The sequence below is a fragment of the Pyxicephalus adspersus genome, chromosome 5, assembly GCF_032062135.1.
Source record: "Pyxicephalus adspersus chromosome 5, UCB_Pads_2.0, whole genome shotgun sequence".
Classification (NCBI taxonomy): Eukaryota; Metazoa; Chordata; class Amphibia; order Anura; family Pyxicephalidae; genus Pyxicephalus; species Pyxicephalus adspersus.
The window spans coordinates 40963180-40987941 of NC_092862.1; the positions used below are offsets into that span (position 1 = coordinate 40963180).

Genomic DNA, 24762 nt, shown 5'->3' on the forward strand with positions numbered 1-24762 from the left:
ATTAATAATAATAACAGGGTGTGTACCATAGACCCATCCAAGCTGATTACAAGTTGATCTCTGCATCCCTTTGCTCCTGGCCATATACTATTATTAACCAGTTTATTTCGGAATTATCTGGTCGGACGTCAGCGGCCAACCGATGGCACTCGTCTTTTGTTCGCCTCAGAGCCTATACAATATCATTATTGAACAGTATTAGCAAGTTGATAGTTGATTTGTGAAATAGTTTGGAGAGGACAGAGTTAAATGTTTTGACTATAGAAATCCTGAAGGAAACATCCAGGAGAGGAGAGAAGGGCATGTGTTTCTCAGACATCCCTTTTTTTTTTTCGGCTGGGCGCAGCAGGATCAGCCCCACTGACAGAATGTGCTTGTTGTCATGGCAACACCCTCCCCTGCTTCATACACGAAAGATTAGCTCTCACTGTGCAGAGGAGAGAAATTCGGGAAGTCAGGCTAATCCCCGGGTGCACAAAGAGAGAAAGGTTGGATCATGCCCGGGGGATGCCACATCTGCATTGATAGAACTGGCCAGCTAGAGAAACTGGTATTGAAACTGAAGGGCAGGATTCAGCTTGTGTCAGCTACAGGCAGAAGTGGATTATTCAATATCAGTGATAAATGACCTGGTGAAGGCTTTCCTATGGCAGCAAGAGTTGGACCAGATATCCATTGAAAGACAAATATTTCACCAGTACACAAGTTGCTTAATATATGGTGGGGTAGATTCGTTTATAATAAGTCACGTCATACACAATAGGACAGCACAATATGGGAATCATTGAATATTCAGAGCATGATAAGACCCACAAGACTCAGGTATTCATCATTTGGTTTTTTTTACAACTTGGCCCAAAATAAAAAAAAAAACAGCAGTTGTATATAAATAAGCCATCCAAGAGCTCTGCTTAGGTGCAAAATGCACAAACCCAACCAATAGAATTTCAGTTACTAGTGGTAATCATGGCTGTTAGTGCTGTAATATCACTTGTAGGTCAATGGTTCGGGAGTAGGGTAGTGTGCCTAATGTCCATTGCTTCATATGTCATATTTTGCTAAGGAAATGATATTACCTAGTATCACCCTTACATATTTTTACATATATTTACTTTTGTTAATTTTGCTGATGTTTGTAACGTGCTTGCTCGTTTCTTCATACCAGTTTGGCGTAGGCTCATACCAGCAAGACATTCTCCCTTTTTATATTTGTTGTTGTATGTGTTAACTATATGGTTACACTCTTGACAAAATTTTATGCATTTGTAACTTTCACACCACATTCACTTCTTCAAGCGCAAAATTAAATTATTACAAAATCTAAAATACCTTCACATAGCAAATTAACCAATATGAACAATTCAGTGCAATAAAATGTTTCCAGTCACCCACCCACCTCATTTACCCGTGGTAAATGATAGCAATCATGAAAGAAAATACTCCTTAAGTACATTGTCTTATGGATTTGTTTAAGAACAGTCAACAAACATTTTTTTTATAACCAAATTTAAAAAAAAATTATATTAGTATTTTGATCTAACTTTCCCTTTGTCCACCACTGTTTGTTTGGTATAGTAGGCCACATAATACTTTGGGTGTAGACCTTGATTCTTACCTTCTGCCCTGACCTCCTGCTAGTCCTTTGACCTAGATTCCGCCTGCTGTTTAGGATTAGTTGCCTTAATGTTCCCTGGCATGGCTTTTGTTAATAGTATTTGAATTCAGTGCTACAGTTCTTTAGTATTTCCAGTGGGCATAAATATTTCTAATGGAATAAGTAGCTGCTAGGATAGGGCCAAACAACAACTTTTCACACACGTAGCTCCTCTCAGACAAGAGAGAATTGTCTCCCACATTACAACATTTGACATGAGAAGGGCACAAATGCCATACACAGGTGATCCAGTGATTGCCAGCTTAGTTACAAACTTTCTTATTTTTAACTGTTGTGAATAACTCTTGTCTGACCTTTCTCTTGTAGATTGTGATGACAACAAGCCTGACTTTTTGATCTTTAGAAAGAAAGCATGGGGTGTTATTGCTGTCATCCTAATGAAAATGCCAGTTTTCCCGGCTGTCTCTGTTTCACACAAAAGCTGATGTCAGAACATTTGATATGCAAACATATTCTTAGTCAGTAATTTAGAAACATTTTAATCAAAGGATTCACACTCCAAATATTCAAGTTTTAGAAAGAATGAATCAGCAGCAACCTTTGTATATTTTGAAAGGTCTTCAATAACAAATAATTTAACATTCATTCCAAACTAAACTACGTGTACAGTCTAGTCAAGATGATTTTATATTTATACAGTTTTGCAACATTTCATCTTAATTAGAGTAAGAGTAGTATTAAAATAAGTAGTATAAAATAATTAGAATCAGAACAATAATTTATGATTTTTGCAGGGGTTGGTTTGCTTATGATCTTCTTGGGTTGCCATATAATCAGCCATACCTCGACAGGCATTATTCAGGGGTTAGAAGATTCATCCGTTGCATTACCATTTTGGTAAAACAGTCATAAATAACAATAAAATATTTTATTATTTTCCCCTATTCTCAGGGAACCAATTGCAGTTGGCCTGAAAAATCTATATTAAAAATCATTTTTTACCCCAAGAACAGTCATAGTAGGGTACATTGGTTGCAGTTGCTACTGATTTTTTTCTCAACCTGATCATAATCAGTTTAATTGGGTGACGATTTCACTCTTAGGACACCATAAAGTAGAGTGTCAGACGTGTTTATTAAAACAATAAATAATAATAAAGGAAACCAGTGCAAATACTTGAATGTGTGAGATTATCTCCTGCACATGATCACCCAGAATGGAAGAGGGATGCACAATGATGATCAGGGATGATCAAAATTCATTGCCAGTTTTTGTGCCAATCTTTACCACATGCTTATGTGCTGCAAAAAATTTGCAGACAGGAAAAGAGAGCAGGGAGGTGTCCTAATCATTGTGCTGCCATTTATTTATTGTCCAATCAGCAAGGGGGGTGTTTTGACTTACAAATAATTTGACAGATAGCCAAGGCACATGCATCATATATTTTGTAGTTGTGTATTTTCATTTATGTGCATTTGTGGCAAAAGTTATTGTAATGACACCACATGGTGTAGTAAAGAATTCTAAAGTATCAGAACAGATTAAAAAAGAACTAAAAGGAATATATAATTTCGGTAATATATAAAAAATAATAATATTTCAATATATATATAAAATGAGTAGTTATAAAGACATTCTGGAGGTGTCCCTGAAAGGTGCGCTGCATATAATATGAATGCAGTGTTTACTTGTTTTTTTCTCCAGAATCACTGGCTGTCTTGTCTTATTGGCTTTCATTCCAAAATTAGATATAAATAGGAGTATCAGACTCTTAGTTGTTTCAGGCCCATCAGTTGGTTAACTCAACGCATGGTTTGCTTGTGTTATACAAGTGAGTTAGGTGAAACTATTACTCAATAAAATACATAAAAAAGTACATGAGGAAAATTGATTTAAAATTCATAGTGATATTCATAAATGTGAATGGGCCCTCAAAAATTCTTTAGGAAAGAATCAATAAAGGTCTGCCTTATACTTGGAGAAGCGGGGCAAAATTAGAATATTGATAATATTCAAAATGCATCTATATTTAGTATATTTACCAAATTTGGATTAAGATGAAGATGGCACCTGTGTGAGGGAACTTCAGGGCCACAGAGAAAATGGCAGATGGTGTTTTTCGGGCAAATAGTGGAACACGTAGGAGCAGAGGCTTTGTTGTATGTGTCTTTTGCTTCATTGGGGACCAAATGCTGATCTTTCTGCACTTGTGGCCACTGAATTTAGACTTGCCCAATGCTCCTGCTGGGAGAACAAAGCCAAGAGGCAGAACAGTGCAGCCATGAACCCACAGAGCCAGACGGATTGCTTTTGAGAAGAAAATAGATGAATGAGCCTAAAGCTGAGAGGGGATAATTGCAGCCATGGATTCTAGGAAACACAAGGCCCTAGAGAAGGTTTGCTGCATAGGAGAGGAAGTGCAGCCAGGTATAGGAGTGCCATGCCTGTTAAGGCCACTTCCACGTGTCATGGGACCACATTATTTTCCTTCTCATGGTGCCCAAATGTACAAATAGAAAGGGGTACATGGCTTTGGAGAAAGTGGGGAAAAAAGGGTGGGAACAACTGGCCTAGAATTCTCTAATGTATAGACTGCTGCAAAAATCCAGCTTCCATTTCAAATAGTACTTCTAAATTAGTGAACCCACAGAATTATGTTTTTACAAGTACTGAATTTCTTCTCTATATTTATATATCTTCTTTTTATTCTTAAAACACACCCAGACTCTTTATATTGTAAACAAAGCAACCAGCAACTAAAACAAGCCTATCCAAACATGAAAAGCATAAAAGGTCACTGTCCAACTTTATGTGTTCTATACTGATATAGATTTTTGTAAGCAAGCATGAACACGTTTTTATATTTCCAGTTTGATAAAAACTTATACGTAGTTCTTCTTAATAATTTCCTATTCCTAAAAAAATGCACATGGTATTTTATTTTTTTATACCAAAAAAGCTTGAGAGACATTAATATGACTTGATATACTGTAACCCTGCAAATCTTGCACTGCTTTCAGCTGATGGACTGATGTTTGAAGTCAGCAGTGCCACCTACTGTGCATTTTAAGATAAGCAGCAGCTGCACCATATTTGCAGCCTTCAGTTTGCTGAAAGTGAACATAAAAGTGTATATTGCAGAGCGCTTTTATTCATCACAGCATCCTCTCTTCTCAGATTCATGGACTCTGAGGTATAAACTTTTTCTTTGCTTTTTATCTTGTTTTAGCTTTATCTGTAGTGCTAGAAAATGTTTTCAGCATTGCAAGATTGTAATATATTCCATTTTAGGTTAGGCTGGGCCATAGTATGGACTCCTTATACCATGTTTCTAAACCCTGTGCAGGATCTAAAATACTTAATCACCCAGTGGTGCTTTAGGCACAGTAGACATGAGAACTGATGAGTACTTCATATGCTATTTTTAGCAGAAAACCATGTTTAATCCGCATGTGAGATTGGGCTTTTTCCCTTTTCATTCAACTTGATATATTCTGTATTCTTGCGTAAATCATGAGCCTGGTGACAGGCTGGGGCAGATTCATTCATTAAATTGCTGGGTGCTCCTAAAGTGAAATACTGAACCAGGGGATAAGGCAATGGAGCTGCTAAAGTAGAAAACAGGTGCTATATGGCAGCTAGCTTCTATCACCTAAATACACTTCTATATAAAACCGGCGCTGTTTGCAATATTACTCTTGCACACAGCAGTTCCAAGTCAAAAGCTTCTTTGAAATTCCTTGTTGATCAGTTAAATGAAATTCATAAAACATTCTGATATAAGCCATTTGCTAAACTGTTGCCTTATTCTGGACGGTATAATGTTTTAGCCATAGGTAGAAGCAGAAAAATCCAAAGTTAAAATATATTTTTGCATATCTTTATTGGTGTTTTTAAAAGTAAATATGAATTGACAATACATGGAGCATACATTTTATACATATTAAAGAAAAAAAACTAAATAAATAAGTATCTCTTGACCATGGCAACATATATAACAATGGTGTCCAAGAATTTCAGCACGTTTAATTTTACAGCTGGTGCACAGATAACCAGTCGTAGGCCAAATAAGATAATATCCATTGTGAACAACTCAACCTTTGTGGGGTTATTCTATCCTTTATTTAGACCCAATGAAGAAGGTCATAAAACGTCCAATGCACCCAGAGTACCTGCAAGTTTTTCTTTCACATACCAATCGGTACCTCTGAAAATGTTCATTAAGTCTATCAATTATTCTGAGTTCAGTTCTTTAACCACAAATGAGGACCATTTGTTAAAGAAATGGGGTGTTTACTACCCAGCTTGTAGGAGTGGCTACGTGTCTTCAGTTGATAGGGCCAGAAATTTTGTCCATTTGGTTACCATTTTTTGGGACTGGGGGTTTAGTCCGAGTGGTTTCTCTTGCATTTAGGTACAGCCAAGAAAGGAATTTACATTCAGATGGTGCATCGAGGAGCATATCACCTTGATACATATATCAAAATTTGAGGGTGTATTTTGCATGAAATGAGTAGCAATTAAGACAAATTTATATCTAAGTTCAGTAAATGTCATAACCCACCTTGTGGGTTCAAAAGCTATTTCAGTCAGTATCCCCTTATTTATCCAATGGCGGATACCTAAAACTCCCTGGGGGAATGCTGGGGAGGATGTCAGTCTAATTTGTTAATTTCTCTCCACGCTATTATAGTGTCATGCCAAAATTTAAAACAGTTTGGATTAGGCTCCTGTTTGGACTTGCTCAGAGATGACAAGGTACTGGTGAACAGTCACTGGTTTTACCATACAAATCATGTTATTTATAACACCTCCTTGGCTTTGTACTTGCCTGCTGGTCATGAAAGAAGAACATTCATCCCCTAATGCTATCAGATCTGAACTCAAGTTACTTACATTTTTTTCCAACAAAAGCTGTGATTTTCAGTCAAATGTCTACACTTCCCCCATCTTGTCATTCTAAAAGTCTCTTTTAAACTCCACTCTTGATCAGTACAAAGCTACCTATGCTTCTTGGATAGATCCAGGCAAGTTTGGAAGGCGTTAGAACCTCCGGCTAGTTCACAGTGCAGGAAAATCACTTGTTTAGTGATGAGAACCTTTTTTGCAATTAAATCTTAGCCTTGGGCTGAACCTCACTGTTTTGTTAACCTGGTATTAACTAAAGTATTTTACTGTACCAATTTGCTTGTAGTATGGGGATAGTTATTTATACAACACAGAGCATGTGGAGTTAGATGATACCTTTTTTGTCTACCTGACTAATAAAAATCAAACATTTAAAACCGTTCAGGTCTCTTCTTCAGGCTTGGTATTGCCATGTCTTTAAGCATGACTATACTGTACTATGCTGGGCTACATACACAACAGATGATTCTCGTCCGATAATAATCTTAGGGCTGATATCAGACGAGAATCTGGCTTGTGTAATACACTTGTCGTTCGTCGTTCATGGATCTGTCCTGGCGGATCCACGAACAACAAATGATCATAATGGAAGTGAAGGGGAGAAAGCACAGTGGGGGGATGCATTGCTTAAGCTACGTACACACGTCAGATTTTTATCGCCCGATAATCGGCATCGGCCAATTATCGGGCAAAAATCTGCCGTGTGTAAAGTCGGTGACGTCCATCGTCCGGACGACCGACCTGCCGGATCCACGGACGATGGACGACAGCCGATCCTAATGAAAGGGAAGGGGAGAGCGCGCAGCAGGGTGCCGCTCCATCGCTCTCCCCCTCCCCTCTCCATAGAGCATGAACGGTGCTGTATGTACAGCACCGTTCATGCATCGTGCACTCCCTTGTCGTTGGAAAGGATCGTGAAAGATCCTTTCCAACGACAAAAATTGGAAGTGTGTACGCAGCTTTAGTCTTTTGTTTTTTGAAAGGATTGAAGGATCCTTTTTAAAGACAAATATTGAACGTGTGTATTCAGCCTAAGATTGATATGAATAGTCATGTAAAAAGTAATGCAAGGTACAAATTGCTAAATTCAAGATGCAGTAACCTTGCACACAACCAATATTCACTTTACTGAAGCCATACTTGTACAATATCAATACTGATTAGTTGCTGTGAGTAATGTAATTTTTACATCACTTTGCTTCCTATACTATTTTCATGAGTAAACTTAAAAGGTTGAATTTTTCCCCCAAGACATTTGGGTATGACATTAATTTTAGGGATCCTCCTCCTTAGTTTTTCAATCTTCCATCTCATCTCACCTGTCATTAGCTGTTCTGGACAAAAATACATTCTCTAAACATGTTTACAGATGTAAAATTGCTGTTGTTGAACACAAATGAGTGGAGTACATACAGCGCTGTTAAGTTTAATGAAAAGTGAAGGGAGGAGAACAACCAAGAAGCACCCCACTGCATTCTCCTCCATAGGTATTGACAGCCATCCCTCATTCAGTCATCGCAATTAGCTAAAGACGCTGAGAGACCGCTGGACACAAGCTAGATTTTCAGTTATCCAGCATAAATACATAGTATAAGAATTGCAGAAATTACCCTTTCTAAAACTATTCATCCACAGATAACAGGTTTTTAACACGTTATAGTCTTTGTCTGAAAATCCTTAGAGGGATTTTGGCACTAAATATTTTATATTTAAAATGCTTACTGCTAACAAGCTAAGAATCAATTAAATAATGAACTAGTTATGCTAAAGACATTACATTTCTTATTCATTACTTCTAATACAAATAATATTATGTTAAATATGTATCTTGTCAAAACAATGTTATAGCTGTAATTCACTATACTAGCTGCATAACGGTTAATCTTTGGAAGTCAAAGGTAAAATACCGCCACAAATAGTTATCAATTTGGAAGGCTTTGGATGCTCCTTGCTCTGCCTGGTTAAACTGATTCTTAGTGGGTGATACAGTTATTATGCATCAGAAGGTACAGATGTAAAGAGACAAACCTCTGCCCTCTTGTACTCTAAAGCTGAAATCCAGGCAAAGATCTAAACACACAGAAAATATGCATAGATGGGAGCTGTTTAAACTACCAGTGGTTTTCTTTTTTTATTTCTGACTATCCATTTTTGAGATATACAACAGCAAAGGCCTTTATGTCAGGAGGGAACCTGAATTTCCTTTTCTACAGTTCAGTAGCAATAAGGTTTGTCCCATCCCAGGCTGTTAATGGACGGTAAAAAATGAACTGGCAAACTATTGAGGTCATCGATCTGTTACTCTTCTTTTTCTGCTACCACAATGCTTTCTGTTAGCATATTAGCACAACTGTAAAAGTGACTGCTAAGTGGCAAGCCAAATTCTGGTACCTACCCTGCTTACATTTTTAAATCATATATTTTATGATTTATTAATGAATACATCGCTGCTTCAATTTGCACATGTTGTATTTGCATGGAGTTGTAATCTGCTTTATGTAAAATGTTTGTCTTTGTCTTTTACTCAGATTAACCAAATCTTCTAACAATGACCCAAACTAATTTCAGTAAGCTTACCTTATCTGTGGCAAAACTAGAGAGCATCGGTAGGTAAAGTGCCAGAAAATGCTGATCCTCTGGCACTGGAAGCTAGTGATCTACCTAACTAGTGTTAGCAAAGTGATTAATACAACTAGAGGTGACCATCAGTGAGGTTTATACCAACTAGAAACAGAGAACATATATTTGCCTGAACAAAATTAGTATTTCACTTGAAAGGCTATTCCAGATCATCCTATATTTTTCTGGGAATAATTCAGAAATTCACACTGCCAGAATTTCTGGCTAGGTACCCCCCAACGCATGTCTAAGAACTATCTGTTCTGTTTTTAGTTGATCCACGTCACAGTTCATTGAACTTCACTGTTCCACCGCAGTGTTCTGCATCATCACTTGCTGCCTGCTGTTTTATGAGTTCCCCTTGCTGCATTCACTGTCATGGTAAAAGAAAACATGATCCAGCAGTGAAAGACAGACTTTCAGAATGATTATGGTGGGTGGTGTAGTTTGAAATTTGGGTGCAGCCACAGGAGGTTAAAGCAGCTGTTATATGACTTAAAGTAAACTTGGCTTGATGTATAGTTGAAGTCAGTACAGCTTCACCTTCACTAAGTGTAAATTCCCTTGCAAAAAGGAAATTTCACTCTGCAAATCTTGTGCAAGAAAAATCATGCTTTTTGTTTAGTTTTTTTACATTTCCTTTTACATGATCATGGAATAATAATATTGACTGAATTCTCACCTCATTTTTTTAGTAAACTGTGTATTGCAGAGGTTTACTCTGTTAGGTGAACAACCTAAACCCTTTTATATAAAATCAACCAATACAGTCAAACAGAAAATACCCAAACCCCAACTAAACTTTCAGTTTGAATAGGCCTAACACATTCAAAAATGCATAAAATCAGAAGGATCCCACAGTTTGTTTTTTTTCTAAAGCAGACATAGCCATTGCTTCCCAACATGGAACAAGGGTCCCATTCTGCAGCATGCTGGCAGTGGGCAGGCGTGCATACTCTCTTTTCGAAAGAAAATGACCATGAAGGTATTTTGTTTTGAGGGACCTGAAATGTATTTAGAGGATTTAAACTGAAAGTTTAGTTTGGATTAAAGCCAGAACATTAGTGTACAACCAGTGAGCTAGCATGATTAAAAGGAGGATAATAATGATAGCGTATTTTTCATATTGCATGTTTCCTTGGACAATGCATTGTACTCATGTAATGCTGTTCTGGGGTTCACGGTTCTGGCATTGACAGATCTGTCATTAAAATTATCTTAAGCTTAACGTACAAGAACCACCACCTCACAGGGAAACATGGAAGAAGTATGTGATGACCAATTTAGACATTTAATGAAAGACATTTATTGTGTCTCCCAGCAAGATCAACTGCCTTTAGAAACACAACTGTTGCAATATTTTGATATTGCAGAAATGTTTCCACACAGTCTAATGAGTGTGCTGAATGCATTATTATATTCAGATATCCCATCAAATACTTGTTCTTACTTCTGGTATGCATAAAACCAGCTTTAATTCTTCTCATTAGAACATCCCAGACCAAACAACTGTGATTATGGTCAGTAGTAGTTCCCTCCTTTTTCAGTGATATGTTTTCAGTTATAACCTGATTACTATCTAGAAAAATGTCTGGGTTTCCAGCTAATAGGCTTAATTGCTTGTATTTTTCTGGTTACTATTAACTACTTGCTACATAATCAGGACAATGTAAAATATATGTGAATTCCTGCTCTGGAGTAGGCGCAGGTGAGTGAAAATAAAAAAAATTTGATCAGGCAGGGATGTTTATTTTATTGTAGAAGAGACATAGGATGTCCGTTCTGCAATAGGAGACCTGCCTGGTCCAGATTTTATTATTTTAAACATTTAGTTTTACTTTATGTTAATCAGTAAAGTGTTTCAAGTACATAAAATAGTTGAAATGATATTTTGGTTTGAAAAATTTTCCAAAGGATTGTAAGATTGTATGTTGTATGGATCAAACAAGAAATACATCATTTTGTGTGATTGTTGCCCTTAAAATCAGATCACATAATAATTTACTTAGTAGTTTGGTTCTGAAAAAAAGTTCATATTACAGAGACATCCTTGTGCACTTGTAGAGAGCAATTTGTTAGATCTGGAATATAGACTATAAACATTTTGGATGAGGATTGTGTAACTTTGTGGTTTTAGCTGTGGTAAATAAGATCTTTTGTAAATTTGTGATGTTATGGTTTTACAGACAGTATGAAAACTAAGCAGCTGTTTAAAATATATGTTTTGCAGATGATTCCGCTCCAGAGAGTTTTAGTGGTAATGATACCCTGGGACACAGCTCGAATCCAACAGGAGGAACACTCAGCAGGGAGGTGACGGAAACCAGTAGCAATGGAAAAGCTAGTTCTGAACAAGATGAACAGCCCTTGAATTTGAGTGACTGTCCACTATCAGCACCATTAAATTCTGAATTCCAAATAGAAGATAACACTAATGAAAAAACAAAGTACAAAAACCTCCTAATGACAGACATCAAGATGGAGAGGGAAACAAGAGAGAATGGAAGCAAGGTAAGTCATAATATATCAAACAATTCAGGGAGGGGAAGTTGAGTCAATCATATTACTTTTTCAAATGTTTTTTGTTACAGAATAAAAGTAATATTAATGTAATAATAGTATTTACTGTAGTTCTGATTACTCGTATGCAATAACTACATGTTGTGACTAAATCTGCAGTGTTACTTTAACCTATTGCACCACCAAAAAAAAGCCCTTTGAAAGCAACACTTTTCTTGTTTAATGTATACAGAAAATATTTCCAAATATTAACCATTTTATAATTAACCTATGCATAATGTGTTTATTCTCTTCTTCCCAATTTCAAACACTTAAAAAGTTTCTAAACCTTTACATGTAGCTGTTTTTCAACTATAAGCAGTTTGCTTTTAAAGGAATAGGAATAGTTCTCACTGTGCCTATTAGATATACATGTAAAGAGATATCAGATGGAGGTAACTGATCATACTAATCTGTGGATTGAAAGGTTTTTTATGTAAAAATATTATCTGTACATGTACATGGAGGCTGTCATATCTTCCCCTATACAGATAGTAATGCTTCCTGCTATCCATTGCTACCCACTATTGTGGGTTAGAATTTACTTGTACTTTCCCTTCTTGTTTAACAGAAAACCTTAGGCTACTGTCTGTTCACATCACCATTTGATTTAGCATATTTTGTGCTTAGTCTTCACTAACAATTTGAACACCTATAAACACCCATAGCTCCTTTAAATGTGGTAAAGCAGACATTTAAATACCTAAAAATGCTCATAAATGCAAATCGCTGTTTGTACGAATTGTTAGGCATTTCGAAGCAAACATTTGAATGTGTTTGTTATAAAAATTTTGGTTTGCAATGATCGCGTACTTAAGTGCTTACTTATTATAAAATGTTTCTATTGGTTTCTCCCCTTTGAATCGTTTATAAACGCTTGTACTCACATTAGTTTCGTTGGAAGCGTTTATCAGTCTTTAAACATTTTGAAATGCTGCAAAGTTTATTTTCTTTACAGCTGAAAAACACGACACCCAAAAACACTGTTGTGTACTGACATATTAAAATGAATAGAAATTCAAACATGGGCATTCAAGTTCTGCATTTTAATGCTGGGGTAACAGTCAATACAAAAATACCATCAATCACGTTGAGATTAAAAAAATGTGTTTCTTCACATGCCATAAATCTGAACAGGAATCTGAAATTAGTTTAGAACAATAAAGAAAGCTATGATTGTAATGAAAAGGTAAGGATAAAATGACCTGCTGAATAGGGAGTGAGCACCATGCATACTTCTATCTTTTCAATAAAATTTCACAGCATGCTAATACGTCTCCTCAGACAGCTCATATAAATATATCTCATTAGCTCATTTAAAATGACCATAAATTCAAGTACCCATTCACAGAGCTAAGATTGCACAAATATCATTATAAACCCCTCAGCTTGAGCCTGCCTCCTCTGGCTGTATAAAATTATAAAATTCCACTTACCTGGCTAATTGTATTAAAAGGTGCTTTACCAGAATGTAGTCTATGTATTTTTTTAATGGGAATAGTTTGCACACACACACACAAAAAAAAGATGATCAGTTTTAATTTTATGGATAGTGCAGATTCTACTAGCAGAATGTTATTAGCTCTAATTTTATTGCTATTCTTTTCAATACAATGGTTTTACAGTTATTATCAAAAAGTAAATTATACCGTGAGATGATTATAAGAGAGAGATCTCTGCAAAGAATTAGCAATGATGCAGTATAATATGTGGGAATTTGCTGAATATTTTCTAGCTGTGGCCTCTTTGCAAAGGCTAAGAGCAGCTCATTTCATCTCTACAGTTTACTTAGGCATGAAGACAGATACGAGTGATAACAGTGTTCAGGACCAGCTTTCCTCTAATGGGTATTTGATGGTACCTACGTCTTTACATGAATGTGCTTAGTATACTACCCAACTTCTGACCTCATCCCATCCACTACCATAATTATCTAAAACTCACACAGTCCCTAAAAAAGGATTTAAAGACACATGTGGTTTTCCTCCAGTGAAGCTTCTGATTTGTCTGCACTAGTAGCCAATAACAATCTAGGTTGAAAAGTTAACTAATTTAGAATTTTCTTTTGAACATTAAAACAAGAGAAATAACTAGAAGGAGAAAATGTGTTAGAAAGTGTTAAGAGTGGTTGGAAATTTTATGAAGGTTTTCAAGGCGACGGATAGTGGGATGCATATGTTTTATTAGTAGTTTTGTTCATTACCAAAACCTGAACCTCCATCTTGGACACTTTCCTGTACCTTGAGATGTCTCTTGCAGGTGTCCAGTTTTAGACCTATAAAAAGATGGTATCCTACAAACAATAAGGGAGCAAATCTTTATACAGACAGGGATAACAAAATGATGTCCTATTACAGCCTCCAGTTAATTTGAAGAATAAAATATTGACCTGCAAGGATTTAATCAGGAGATTACTATTCACCTCTTCTTTTGTTAACACCCTGCCAAACACTGATAAACAGGGTGTCATTAAGACACACACGGGAAAGCAAAAATCAATAAAGCAAACATCAAAAGCCTAAAAACCTCAAAAAAAAGAAATGATAAATTAGGAAGAAATGAAGGAATATGGGAGTATGGCAACGAGGGCTTTCGGCTTTCTGTTGGAGTATCTGTGATATGCTAGAAACTAGGTGCTGTCTATGTCCACCAACTGGACTTATATAACACTTCTAGATGGAAAGATTTTGGCCACTAATTCCTTCTACTTATAAAGATGTTCATAAATGGTATGTTACAGCCTTTCAATCTAGCCGGAAAGGGCACAGATTTTAAGTTTGTTGGGTACCTGCTAAAACCTCTACCCAGACCTGTTTGAAATTGAAAAATATGTAGTTAGGGTAAAACTCACAGATCAATACACACAGCATAGCTGCTAAACAAGTTGTTTATTTAAATATTCTAACAACTAAGCATTGGCTGGGCTCTTCCTCTAATAACTATTTTATTCTCCCTGTGAGGAACTATCATCATTGGATTGGTAAGAATGAAAAACTAATCCATCTTCTTTTTTTCTCAGTCTCCAGCACATAGCTACTCCAGTTATGACTCTGGTAAAAATGAAAGTGTAGGTGGTTGTGGTGAAGATCTATCTTTGAATCGGGGGGATGATGATGAAGATGACCATGATGACCATGAGGATGTAGAGAAGGCAACTGAAGCAGATGGAGTAGAAGCTGAACGCTTGAAAGCATTTAATGTAAGCATTCATAATGATATTCATCTCAGCAAGCTGAAGTATACATTTTTTATTGTACCAAGTCAAAGGGTAGATTTTTAAATAAATGTTATACAACACAGAAATATGGTAGTTACAGACTTTGGCCCCATTGTTTTTGTAATGCTGTTTTTCATTTTAGTACAGTGATTGTCTTGCTTTGCTTTGTTATCAAACAAGCCAGGCATTATGATGTAGAATACTGCCAATGGCATTATTCCACATTTTGTGTCTCTGTTTGTTTTTTATTTCTTTTTTATTTAGTTATGCTTCTTGTTTGCGTGTAAAAGATATATCTATATTAAGGTCAGGTAGAGAAAAGCAAGTAGTTCCAAAAATGTGTATAAAAAATAAACTGGAAAAATACAAAAATTAATATAAAGTATTTTCAACAGCCCTACATTTTCCAAACTAGTAAATATCACTGCAGTTCCCTGTTTTACAGCCACTTTGGTGTATGACATTCATGGGTGCCAGCATAAACACCCTTCAAATTTTGACTACAAGTATATCCTGAGGTTTGGTAACACGATTAGATGCACCCAGGTGAACAGAAAAGACTAAGGATACAGACAGCTAATCAATAGCAGAAGATTATATTATATCCTCTGCTGCATGTGAGCTGGGTTTTTTTTCTTCACAGTCAGGTACTAAAGGTATCCATATCTTCACACAAAGTTTAAATTATCTCCAGGAGGAAATAACAGTATGCATGGAATCTTACTACACAGCAAATGTTTTGTACCTGAAATTAGGAAATAAGACCTTAGGAGTAGGGGCTTTGTCCTTAAAAGCTTCTGACTTATTACATATGGTATTTGCTCTGCAGATAATTTGTACTCCATATAAATATACATGTAGTAGTATTTTTGCAGGGTATGATAATAGTGTTGAAAATGGCATGTAGTCATAATAACAACCAATGGGAATATATATGGTACAAAATTAGTGGCACCTTAAGCCCTTCATTCAAATAATCATAAATAATATAAATGACCTATGGTTGTGCCTTTTAAAAGCTTTTATTTAATATTAGCCAAAAGTACACAGGAGTAGGTCTGACATATAAATAGGTTATTAGTCTAGAATTTACGGGAGTAGAAACAAAGCCCAACTCCAGCCAATACTTTTTTTTCCATTGAGTTAGAGCAGAGAAGGATTTAAATGTTTTTTTATTGACATGTTTGTCCCTTATAGGAAGATATCCCCTCACTTCCTGTTAAGACAGGGCTAGTGGGGAAATTTCCCCTGACAGTACATAGAAAAAAAAAACATATTTTTATGTAAGGAAGCATTAGAAGTCTTTTACCTTTGTCCTAGTAATACAGGACAGCCCAATGGCGCCATGGACAGAGATAAAAACCTGACTCAATGTTAAAAATGTTGCTGCTCTATTCAAACATAAACAATATATATTTAAATACATTACAACTTACACCCCCTACCCAATTATAAGCATGAATTGTTCTTGCTAGCCTTTCTGCCAGAGATCCAGGTCTGGGCTAAATCAATACTGAAAATGAGAAGTAAGGTCCTAATGTGTGAAAGTTTTAATCTTTTGCTGTTTGTAGTTTTATACTTTTTTATTCCTTTTGCCTTAAGGAATAATGCACATTGTTTTTTGTTGTGTTTGTTTGTGTGCTTTATTCTTTGTTAATGTCCATGCATATGCCTTGATTTATAAATATAAACTGAATGCAGAACAGATTACACAAAGTTGCCTAGGTATGCTTATGTGTGGGATTACTTTGCATCATTAATATTTTATTGTGTGCTGGAATATACTATTATTATTTCCACCATGAAGTTTTCTTGGTCTAGAGTGATGCATCTCTGTATATACATTATTGTTTTTATGGAAAGTCTCTATTCCTGTCTCTGTGGAAGGTGTGGTAGTAAGATGAGAGACAAGAGCAGCCCCTCCAATTCCTTCTCCTCTGTCTCTCTCTTACCAACAGATGTTTGTCAGGCTGTTTGTAGATGAAAACTTGGACCGAATGGTCCCTATCTCTAAGCAGCCCAAAGAAAAGATCCAGGCAATCATTGACTCATGCAGGCGACAATTTCCTGAGTACCAAGAGCGTGCCAGAAAACGTATACGCACTTACCTCAAGTCCTGCAGGCGGATGAAAAGAAGTGGTTTTGAGATGGTGAGTTTTGACGTAAAATCAAGCCCATCAGAAACCCCATATGTAATTTCATGGCACTATTTTGTTTTCATCTTAGTGTCTTTATTTTTCCCCAGTACAATCAAACCAAAACATTATTTTATTTTATTTTTGTAATCCTCTCATCCTTCCTGAATCCCCCCCATTTGACCCTTAAACAGAATCTACCTGTGCCTTTTTGTTTATTAGGGTTGTTAGGCTTATCCAGTGTAAGCTACTTTTATGTTATTGTACTGACCAATTCACAACTCTCCACTCATTTTGGATTGCTTCTAAATGTATCAGCAATTTTATTTGAACTGGCGCAGATGTTTCTAGAGGTTGTTGCCCTTTATTAATATAAAATAAAAATTTTACAATAATAAAGAAATAATAATATAATACTTTTCTCCCAGCTTAGTTTTGTAACAATTAAATGAGCATTATATAAAAATTAGCATTGTATTAAATGTGCAGAAAAGCATGTGGAAAACCCTTCATAAAATTATGGGTTAAAGCCTAACACTGGACACCAGCATTTCCATACATTTAGAGCTATAAGTAAGTTGTTACCTCTACAGTGTAGGATTTGTAGAAAAACCCTAAAAAAAAAGACTCATTTTAGTCCTACTGAAAAGTACAGCTCCCACTCACATAAGTGCTGCATGTAATATAGACACTGCGTTGGTGTTTCGTGTCTCACGAAATGCATATCTGGAGTTGGGCTTTAAGGGGGACCTAAAGTGAGAAAACAAAAAACATTAGAAGGTAGAACTTTACAATGTCTATTTAGTCAAATAACTAACTCCATGGCTCCTGGTAGCTTTTTGTTTAAGTTTTAAACTACAGGGTGCATGCACCGTGTAGTTTAGAGCTCAGCTATGTATGTGGCGTCTGTGTGTTTGAAGCTCACCACCCACTGAGTTTAGTTACACTTTAAGTAAATATAAAAATATTTAGGGCCCGTATATTAAAAATAGGAATTTTTTTCTTCATATTTTTATTGTCCACTTTTAGGCTGGGTCTACACAGACTATTTCCCCAGCATATAACTTGAGGCTTTAAAAAGCCCATGTTTGAAATTCCCATGCATTCCAATGGGCTAATATACACCTTGAAGCACATTTATGATCGTTTTAGATAACGCTCCTTGCAACATTTTAAAAATTAAAATGCAGAGATACCGTGGCAAAGTGGCAAATTTAACGTGGCAAAGTTGGCAAACGATAGTTGATAAATTTGTTGATAATAGAAAAAGGCAATGAATATTAACAAAATAGTATCAATAATCCTAATAAATATGGGTCATTGTGCCCCTTAATATGATAAAAAAAAAAGAATAGGCTCAACAGTAAAGCAAAGAATTTAGTGTTAAACTATCATATAGTAAATGTTATGGATCATTAGGCAAGTTTGGTAGTACTACTGGTTTACCATACCATTCAAGGATGCAAAAACTCCATACCTAGGTGGATTATTTTTTACGATGTGTTAGGTGCCAGACTATCATTTAAATTTGTGGTCTGCTTCTAAACACTTTGCACATTTGATACATTGTAATTTTAATGTAAATTCAAAAAGCTTTAACATGAAAGTATATTTTAACCATTACTCTGCCTTTCTCAAAATACTGATATTTTAAATTGATAATACACAAATGTCTTAAGGTTGTCAGGCTCAAAAGTTTTATCCCAAGGAAACTTTGAAATAATTTTTAGGTCTTGGGTAATGCCTACTAAAACCAACTATTCTAGGGTCAGTTTAATAAAAATCTCCTAAATAGGTGGCATACGCAAAAAAGCCCCTTATAGTGGTGACTAAATATCATCTCTGTAGACATCTAAAAGCATTAATATAGTCATGCAACTTGCTTTAGAAGGTGGGGTTGGCCCCAGAACTTTGCAGTCATTATTAAATAGGAGGTCAGTCAGCACAGTTTAGCCCCTAACAGCCCACAGATGCCTGGTTGAGAATAGGTGATCTAGGTCATGATATAGCTAGTAGTGGTTGGTCACATTCATCTGGAGTAGTTCCGTGATGTAGAAGATATTTCACAGCTTATCTGAACAAATTATTCAGTTCTATTCCCTCTGAAACATACCCCAGCATTCATAGCCACAGAGGTAGTATAGACACATAAATCAAATTACCATGAATTGCACCAAGACAAATGTTGATAGGCCAAGAACAGGATGAATAATAAAATGACAAGATATTAGAATAATTTATTTTGTATTTAGTGTTCATGAAACGTGTCTTCCTATTGTACCTCTTGTGTTCAGTAATGTATAGTATAAATATTTGTATACGCATAGGTGTTCTATTTGCCATGTTGATTAGCACTCTACCTTTAAGTGGGAAACGATTCTAAAAAAAAAAAAAAGTTTCTCAGTGTTGGCATCCACCTAGCCCACCTCTGCTTATCTACAAAAAGATATCTTAATATTTTGTCCACTGTTGTATGGCAGAATCATCGCATGACATGCCCAACATAGCTCAGTAATGCTTGGTACACCCAAATTCCCTTCACTTCCTGTCCTCTAAGCACAACAGGAAGTGAGAGGAAATCTAGAGTTATGGATATTCTACTAGATAGTTGTCACTAGAATAAGTGGAAGATTGTACTATTTATTCTTGTTCTTAAAACCAGATTGTTGCTTTGCCTCACTTTTAATCCTGTGACACCATGGTCACTGGGATCAGTCAACAGACAATAATAAAAACCTCAGGGGGGTTCTGACCAGTTTGTCCAAAATAAATTGCATGGATAGAGTGGAAGCTTGTTATGTGACTAAAATAAGGTGTGTTAAAAAAACAAAATGGCTCTGTTATTGAAAGCTGCCTCTGCACACACAGATGTTAAACAATAGCTCTGAGAGACACTTTAAATGATTCCGGCAAGGCTGGAGCTACAGAATGTTTTTTAAATTCTGTGTTTTCCTCTCTACATAGACCTAGGATCGGGCTGAATGGTAGTCAACAAGTGAACTAAGTGTTTTGTACAATATTTCACATTATTAAGTCTGAATAATCATTTGCACTGATCCATTTGCTGGGTTCAATGTGAATATGTTTTTTTTTTTTTATTCATTGTAATGTTGGGTAGCGTAGCATGTTGACGAGCAATATCAAAATAACATCCTTGTGGTTTTCTGTTGAAGCATTGTAATTCTAGTCAAGCATAAATTGTCAGGTTTAATAGCACGATGAGTAAACAATTTAAATGGAAGACAAAGAGAATCACCAAGCAGAAAATGAATCGTTTGAAGTAAAACGGTTTATAATAAACATGACTGCAGGCTTGTACAAGACAAAATTGTATGTGTAGCATGCAAGGATAGTTCAGAGGGCTATGCTGTGTGCACGGGGACATTCCCATTATAATTAAATGATTTTTAAATGTGACCTTTAAGGATCACATTGCTATAAGTGCTTTGTTTACTGATACTGTAGCATTCAGCATATCCTCTACAACTGGGATCACTATAATTACTTAAGAGGGAAATAGAAAATACTATGCAAATATCCTTTTGTTAATTTATGCAATGCTCTTGGATGAAACTAAAATGAAATGTCTCAGTTTTTAAAGATGGCCCTGAGGACAATGGTACTAATAAGGACTTACATTTAAAAATAAACACATATTTATTTTATATGTTTCTGCTTTAAATGTGTATAATGGGGTTGTAGATAGTAGGGGCATATTTAAGCAACTCTGGGTAAACTTTAACCTAGACTTGAAATACGTATACAGTATGTTAACAGTTTTACATGCCAATGGATTTACTATTTTGTATGGGCAATCTTGTGATTTGCATACACTTTGCATGCTGTTTAACCAGATGGATAAAATGTGTATTTCCTAAATTCATCCTCCTGGTGAAGCAATGCAGCCTCTTGCCGAATTTCTCAGTTTCAAAGTAAATGGAAACGATAGGGCCAATATTAGGCCCAATAAAGCCAATAGTTTATTACAGCATTTAAAGAAAAATAGTATGTGCAGGTTCATTCAAAATCAATCTCCTACCCTGTTGTAGAGATATTGTGCATTGTAAGTAAATCACTCATTGCCTTATCTCTTACAGATGTTTCTGAGTCCCAAACCTCACTACCACCATATTGGATGTTTATACATCCTGCTTCAACTAGAGCATACACCCCCACAGTAAACCAATAGATTTTAACAATAAAAAGAGGCTAAACTCCAAAACATTGGAACACATTTTGACTGTGGTTTAATCAAGGTTTAAAACAACTTTTAACAAACCTAAGCCACTTATAAATGAACACCTAATCATAAACTAAAATTTTACAGATAATGTAAACATTAACCACAATTCTCTGTTGTAAAGACTCCAGTATAACCCCGAAAATACCTGTCCAATATGAAAACTTAAATAAAACACAATATCCATGCACTAATGTTGGGAAAACCAAAATAGGATAGCCACCACAAAGGGAGGTGAGAACAGGTAGTTCAGTTCGGCAGTAGAATCAGCTTTTCATATGAACATCTTGAGACCAACTATTTAAAGATAGGAATAAAAGTGTATTGGATACCTAATTCCTGACAAAAAGGTGCTCACCAATCACTTTTGAAAGCTGCTGGTAATTCCTCAAATGAACAGCTATCTCACCAAGCCTTTTCTTTAGTAAGCTGAGAATAGGGACCTGAAATGAAGAAAAGGTAGAGACAGAAAAGCCTGCAACTATTTAAAATAATGGAACAAAAAAATCAGAGGGTCTGTGATCTCAACAAATAAACAACCCATAAATTTGATGCAATGCAAAACAAATGCAGAATCCAAAACTCAATGCGAATGTTCCAATATATAATAACTACTGCAGCCAATCAGACATTTGAAAGCATGTTACATTATAGTATAGTATTAAAAAGAGATGACATCTGATTGGCTGATATTGAATATAGCATTGCAAGTATCACTTCTCGCCCTAATAAATAAACATGTAGGTGTTATAAGCTATAAATTTAGAGTACATCTTACCCTTTACCCACTTCAATGCACTAATGGGCAGGAGACCAGTGGTGTGTGATATCTAAGAAAAATTAATGTAGCCTTGTCAAATATTGATGGAGACAATACGAAGGACTTCTGTACAAGTGGGCGATAGAGTAAATATACACTGAGCTCTGCATCTTGGGTACAGGATACCATTATTTTCAAATAACCTCACTTTCACAGCATGTCCTCTCAGGAAAATTACAGCTGAAAGGTTTTAAAATAGGATGAGTGTAGAAATATGTCCTTATGTAAACCTCTTCTGCCTGAGCAGTTGCCATGCATTGCATAGCTTCACAAGCTGCCTTTCTCACTCTGAGGATGATTTTATTTTTTATTTTTTTGCATTTATTTCTGAAGTGCTTTTCAATTAGCACTCTGAGCAGCTCTGACTATTGTTCCTTGCACAACTGTAAAATTAGGAAATCCAATTAACCGTTTTTTTGTAGGTAATGTCAGCAACTACAAGTGAACAAGAGCCAGCAGCCCCTGTAAATTGTACATGCCAGCAGCTTTTCAACTAGCTGAAAGTGTTGAGATGTACATGTTAAACTTTAATAAAAGATCCCGATCATGCTTTGTATACACTGGAAATTGTTAGCTTTTAGAACTGAACTTGCAGAGTTTATCACAGCTTTGTGTGCAGGAAAATAGCACAGCTGTCCTAGAAAAAAGAAAAAGATAGGGAGTGGTATTGATGATCCCAATTAAAAAATACTCATTGCCTGATTGTCATGGTGATTCAGTGGCTGCATACTTGTTCTGGGTCAGTCAGAAAATATAGACCTCAGAAATGCCCAAGCAAGTTCAGCAATAGTACCTCTATATCTCTATCCCAGCACAGGTCTACTGTTATATTTTAATATTAGCCAGTATTTATATAGCGCCAACATATTACTCAGCGCTTTACAAAGTCCATAGTTTTGTCACTAGCTGTCCCTCAAGGGGCTCACAAACTTATGTCCCTACCAAAGTCATATGTCATTAACATTTTTGGGACGTGGGAGGAAACAGGAGTACCTGCTGGAAACCGACGCAGACACAGGGAGAATATAAAAACTCCCTGCAGATAGCGTCCTAAGATGACTTTAACCTGTGACTTAGTGCTGCAAAGGCAAAAGTGTGAACCACTTAGCTAACTGTGTATGAAATATGTAAGCTGCCATTGCTTACTGTCTTCTAAATATGCAGGAAATCTACAGTCTTTTTGATGTTTTTAAAAAAATGCATATTTTTATATAAGGCTAGTGTAAACCATATTCTTAATGTATTACACAAGGGGTGACCAAAGATGAATATTAAACATGTCGTTTTCTGTCATCCTGCTGATCAGTGATATGCTCTTTGTTCCTTCTCTTTAAGACTAAATAGTGACTAAACCATCACTATCTGTATTTCTATGTGGCTTGCGCACGCTGCTTTATATAAAAAAAAAAGGGATAATATCTCCATTTAAAAAATATGTATAATAATATAAGTAGTATAGAAAGTAGAATAAAATAAAAAACAGCAAAAGTCAAAATGTGTCACCTCATAATCAGGGAAACTTTGCAATTATAGCTCAAAAACATCAGCTGTTTCCACATATTTAGATTTTATTGCATATTTTCACACTAGCAGCTGTATTTACTCATTGCCTATACTTACTACTGTGCTTTCTCCTGACTGTACTGTACTGTTCCTCTTGTTTCAGTGCCGGCCTGTTTATAAATTAATAGACTATCAGATAGTAACATCACACTTCTTTTATTGTTTAGCCTGTAAATTATTTTCTTGCAAAAGGATACTAAATACACTTTGTGACATTTAGACAACTACAACAAGGTGAACCTACATGTTTGGATATAAAATATGAATTGGACATCATCGCATAACAAAATACAAATCAATAATTTTTGAGAGAATGGGCACTCTCTGAATATAAATGATAGATTTTAGAAAAAGCTGTAATGAACATTCACATTGAAATGTCTGTGGCTTGGACTGTGGAGATTTTCAAATCTGCTAATTGTAGTGATCATTCAAGGGCAGAGCTCTAATCTTTCTTAAAAGTGAATGGCTGTTAGCAGCGTCAATAAGATAAATATTGGAAGGGATATGTTGCTGGGCATATACAGCAATCCACCTTATCTCATGTGTATAGAGAACGTATTATAAAGGAAGAGGCTGTACTTTGGCAATTACATGGCATGTGTAGCCAGCAGTATACATACTTTATGCTTTAAATGCAATTTATCATGGAGAAAATTCTCATAGACTGTATCACTATGCCAACAAGGTGGCCCCTTAACACTATTAATTGTGTTGCCTAGTTACCACTTCTGACTAGGAGAATTTATCATGACATTGGCAGGGTAGGAGAAACTTGGGGAGGGGGGTGCTAAATGTAGGGAGCTTTCAAGGCTAAAGACACACAAAGGACGGTGTGTGGGGCAGGGGAAGCTATACCTAGTATGGCGTAGTAATATACATTAATGAATAGGAAGCCAGCCTCGTGATTGAAAGGATTGCAAAAACAATCTGCTGTCTTGTTCATAGGAACTAAAGATCAAGTCTATGGGAACTGCCGGAGCTGGTGAAAAGATAGCTCCAATGTTCGTTTTTTCATTTCTGAAAAAATGAAAAACCAAAATATACCATTCTCTCCTAAAAAGATCCCAACACAGCACGCCCCAC

At 36.0% G+C, this 24762-nt stretch overlaps 1 protein-coding gene across 2 annotated transcripts in view; it reads left to right on the plus strand.

The window, feature by feature from the left end:
• NOL4 (nucleolar protein 4) overlaps positions 1–24762 on the plus strand; it is a 152883-nt gene that overhangs the window by 107287 nt on the left and 20834 nt on the right. The window contains exons 6-8 of one of the 2 annotated variants that reach the window (XM_072411265.1): positions 11373–11653; positions 14721–14900; positions 16877–17068. In XM_072411265.1, the coding sequence (XP_072267366.1) occupies positions 11373–11653; positions 14721–14900; positions 16877–17068 (653 nt within the window). The remainder of the gene's footprint in view (positions 1–11372; positions 11654–14720; positions 14901–16876; positions 17069–24762) is intronic. The other variant, XM_072411266.1, reaches the window with a different exon arrangement.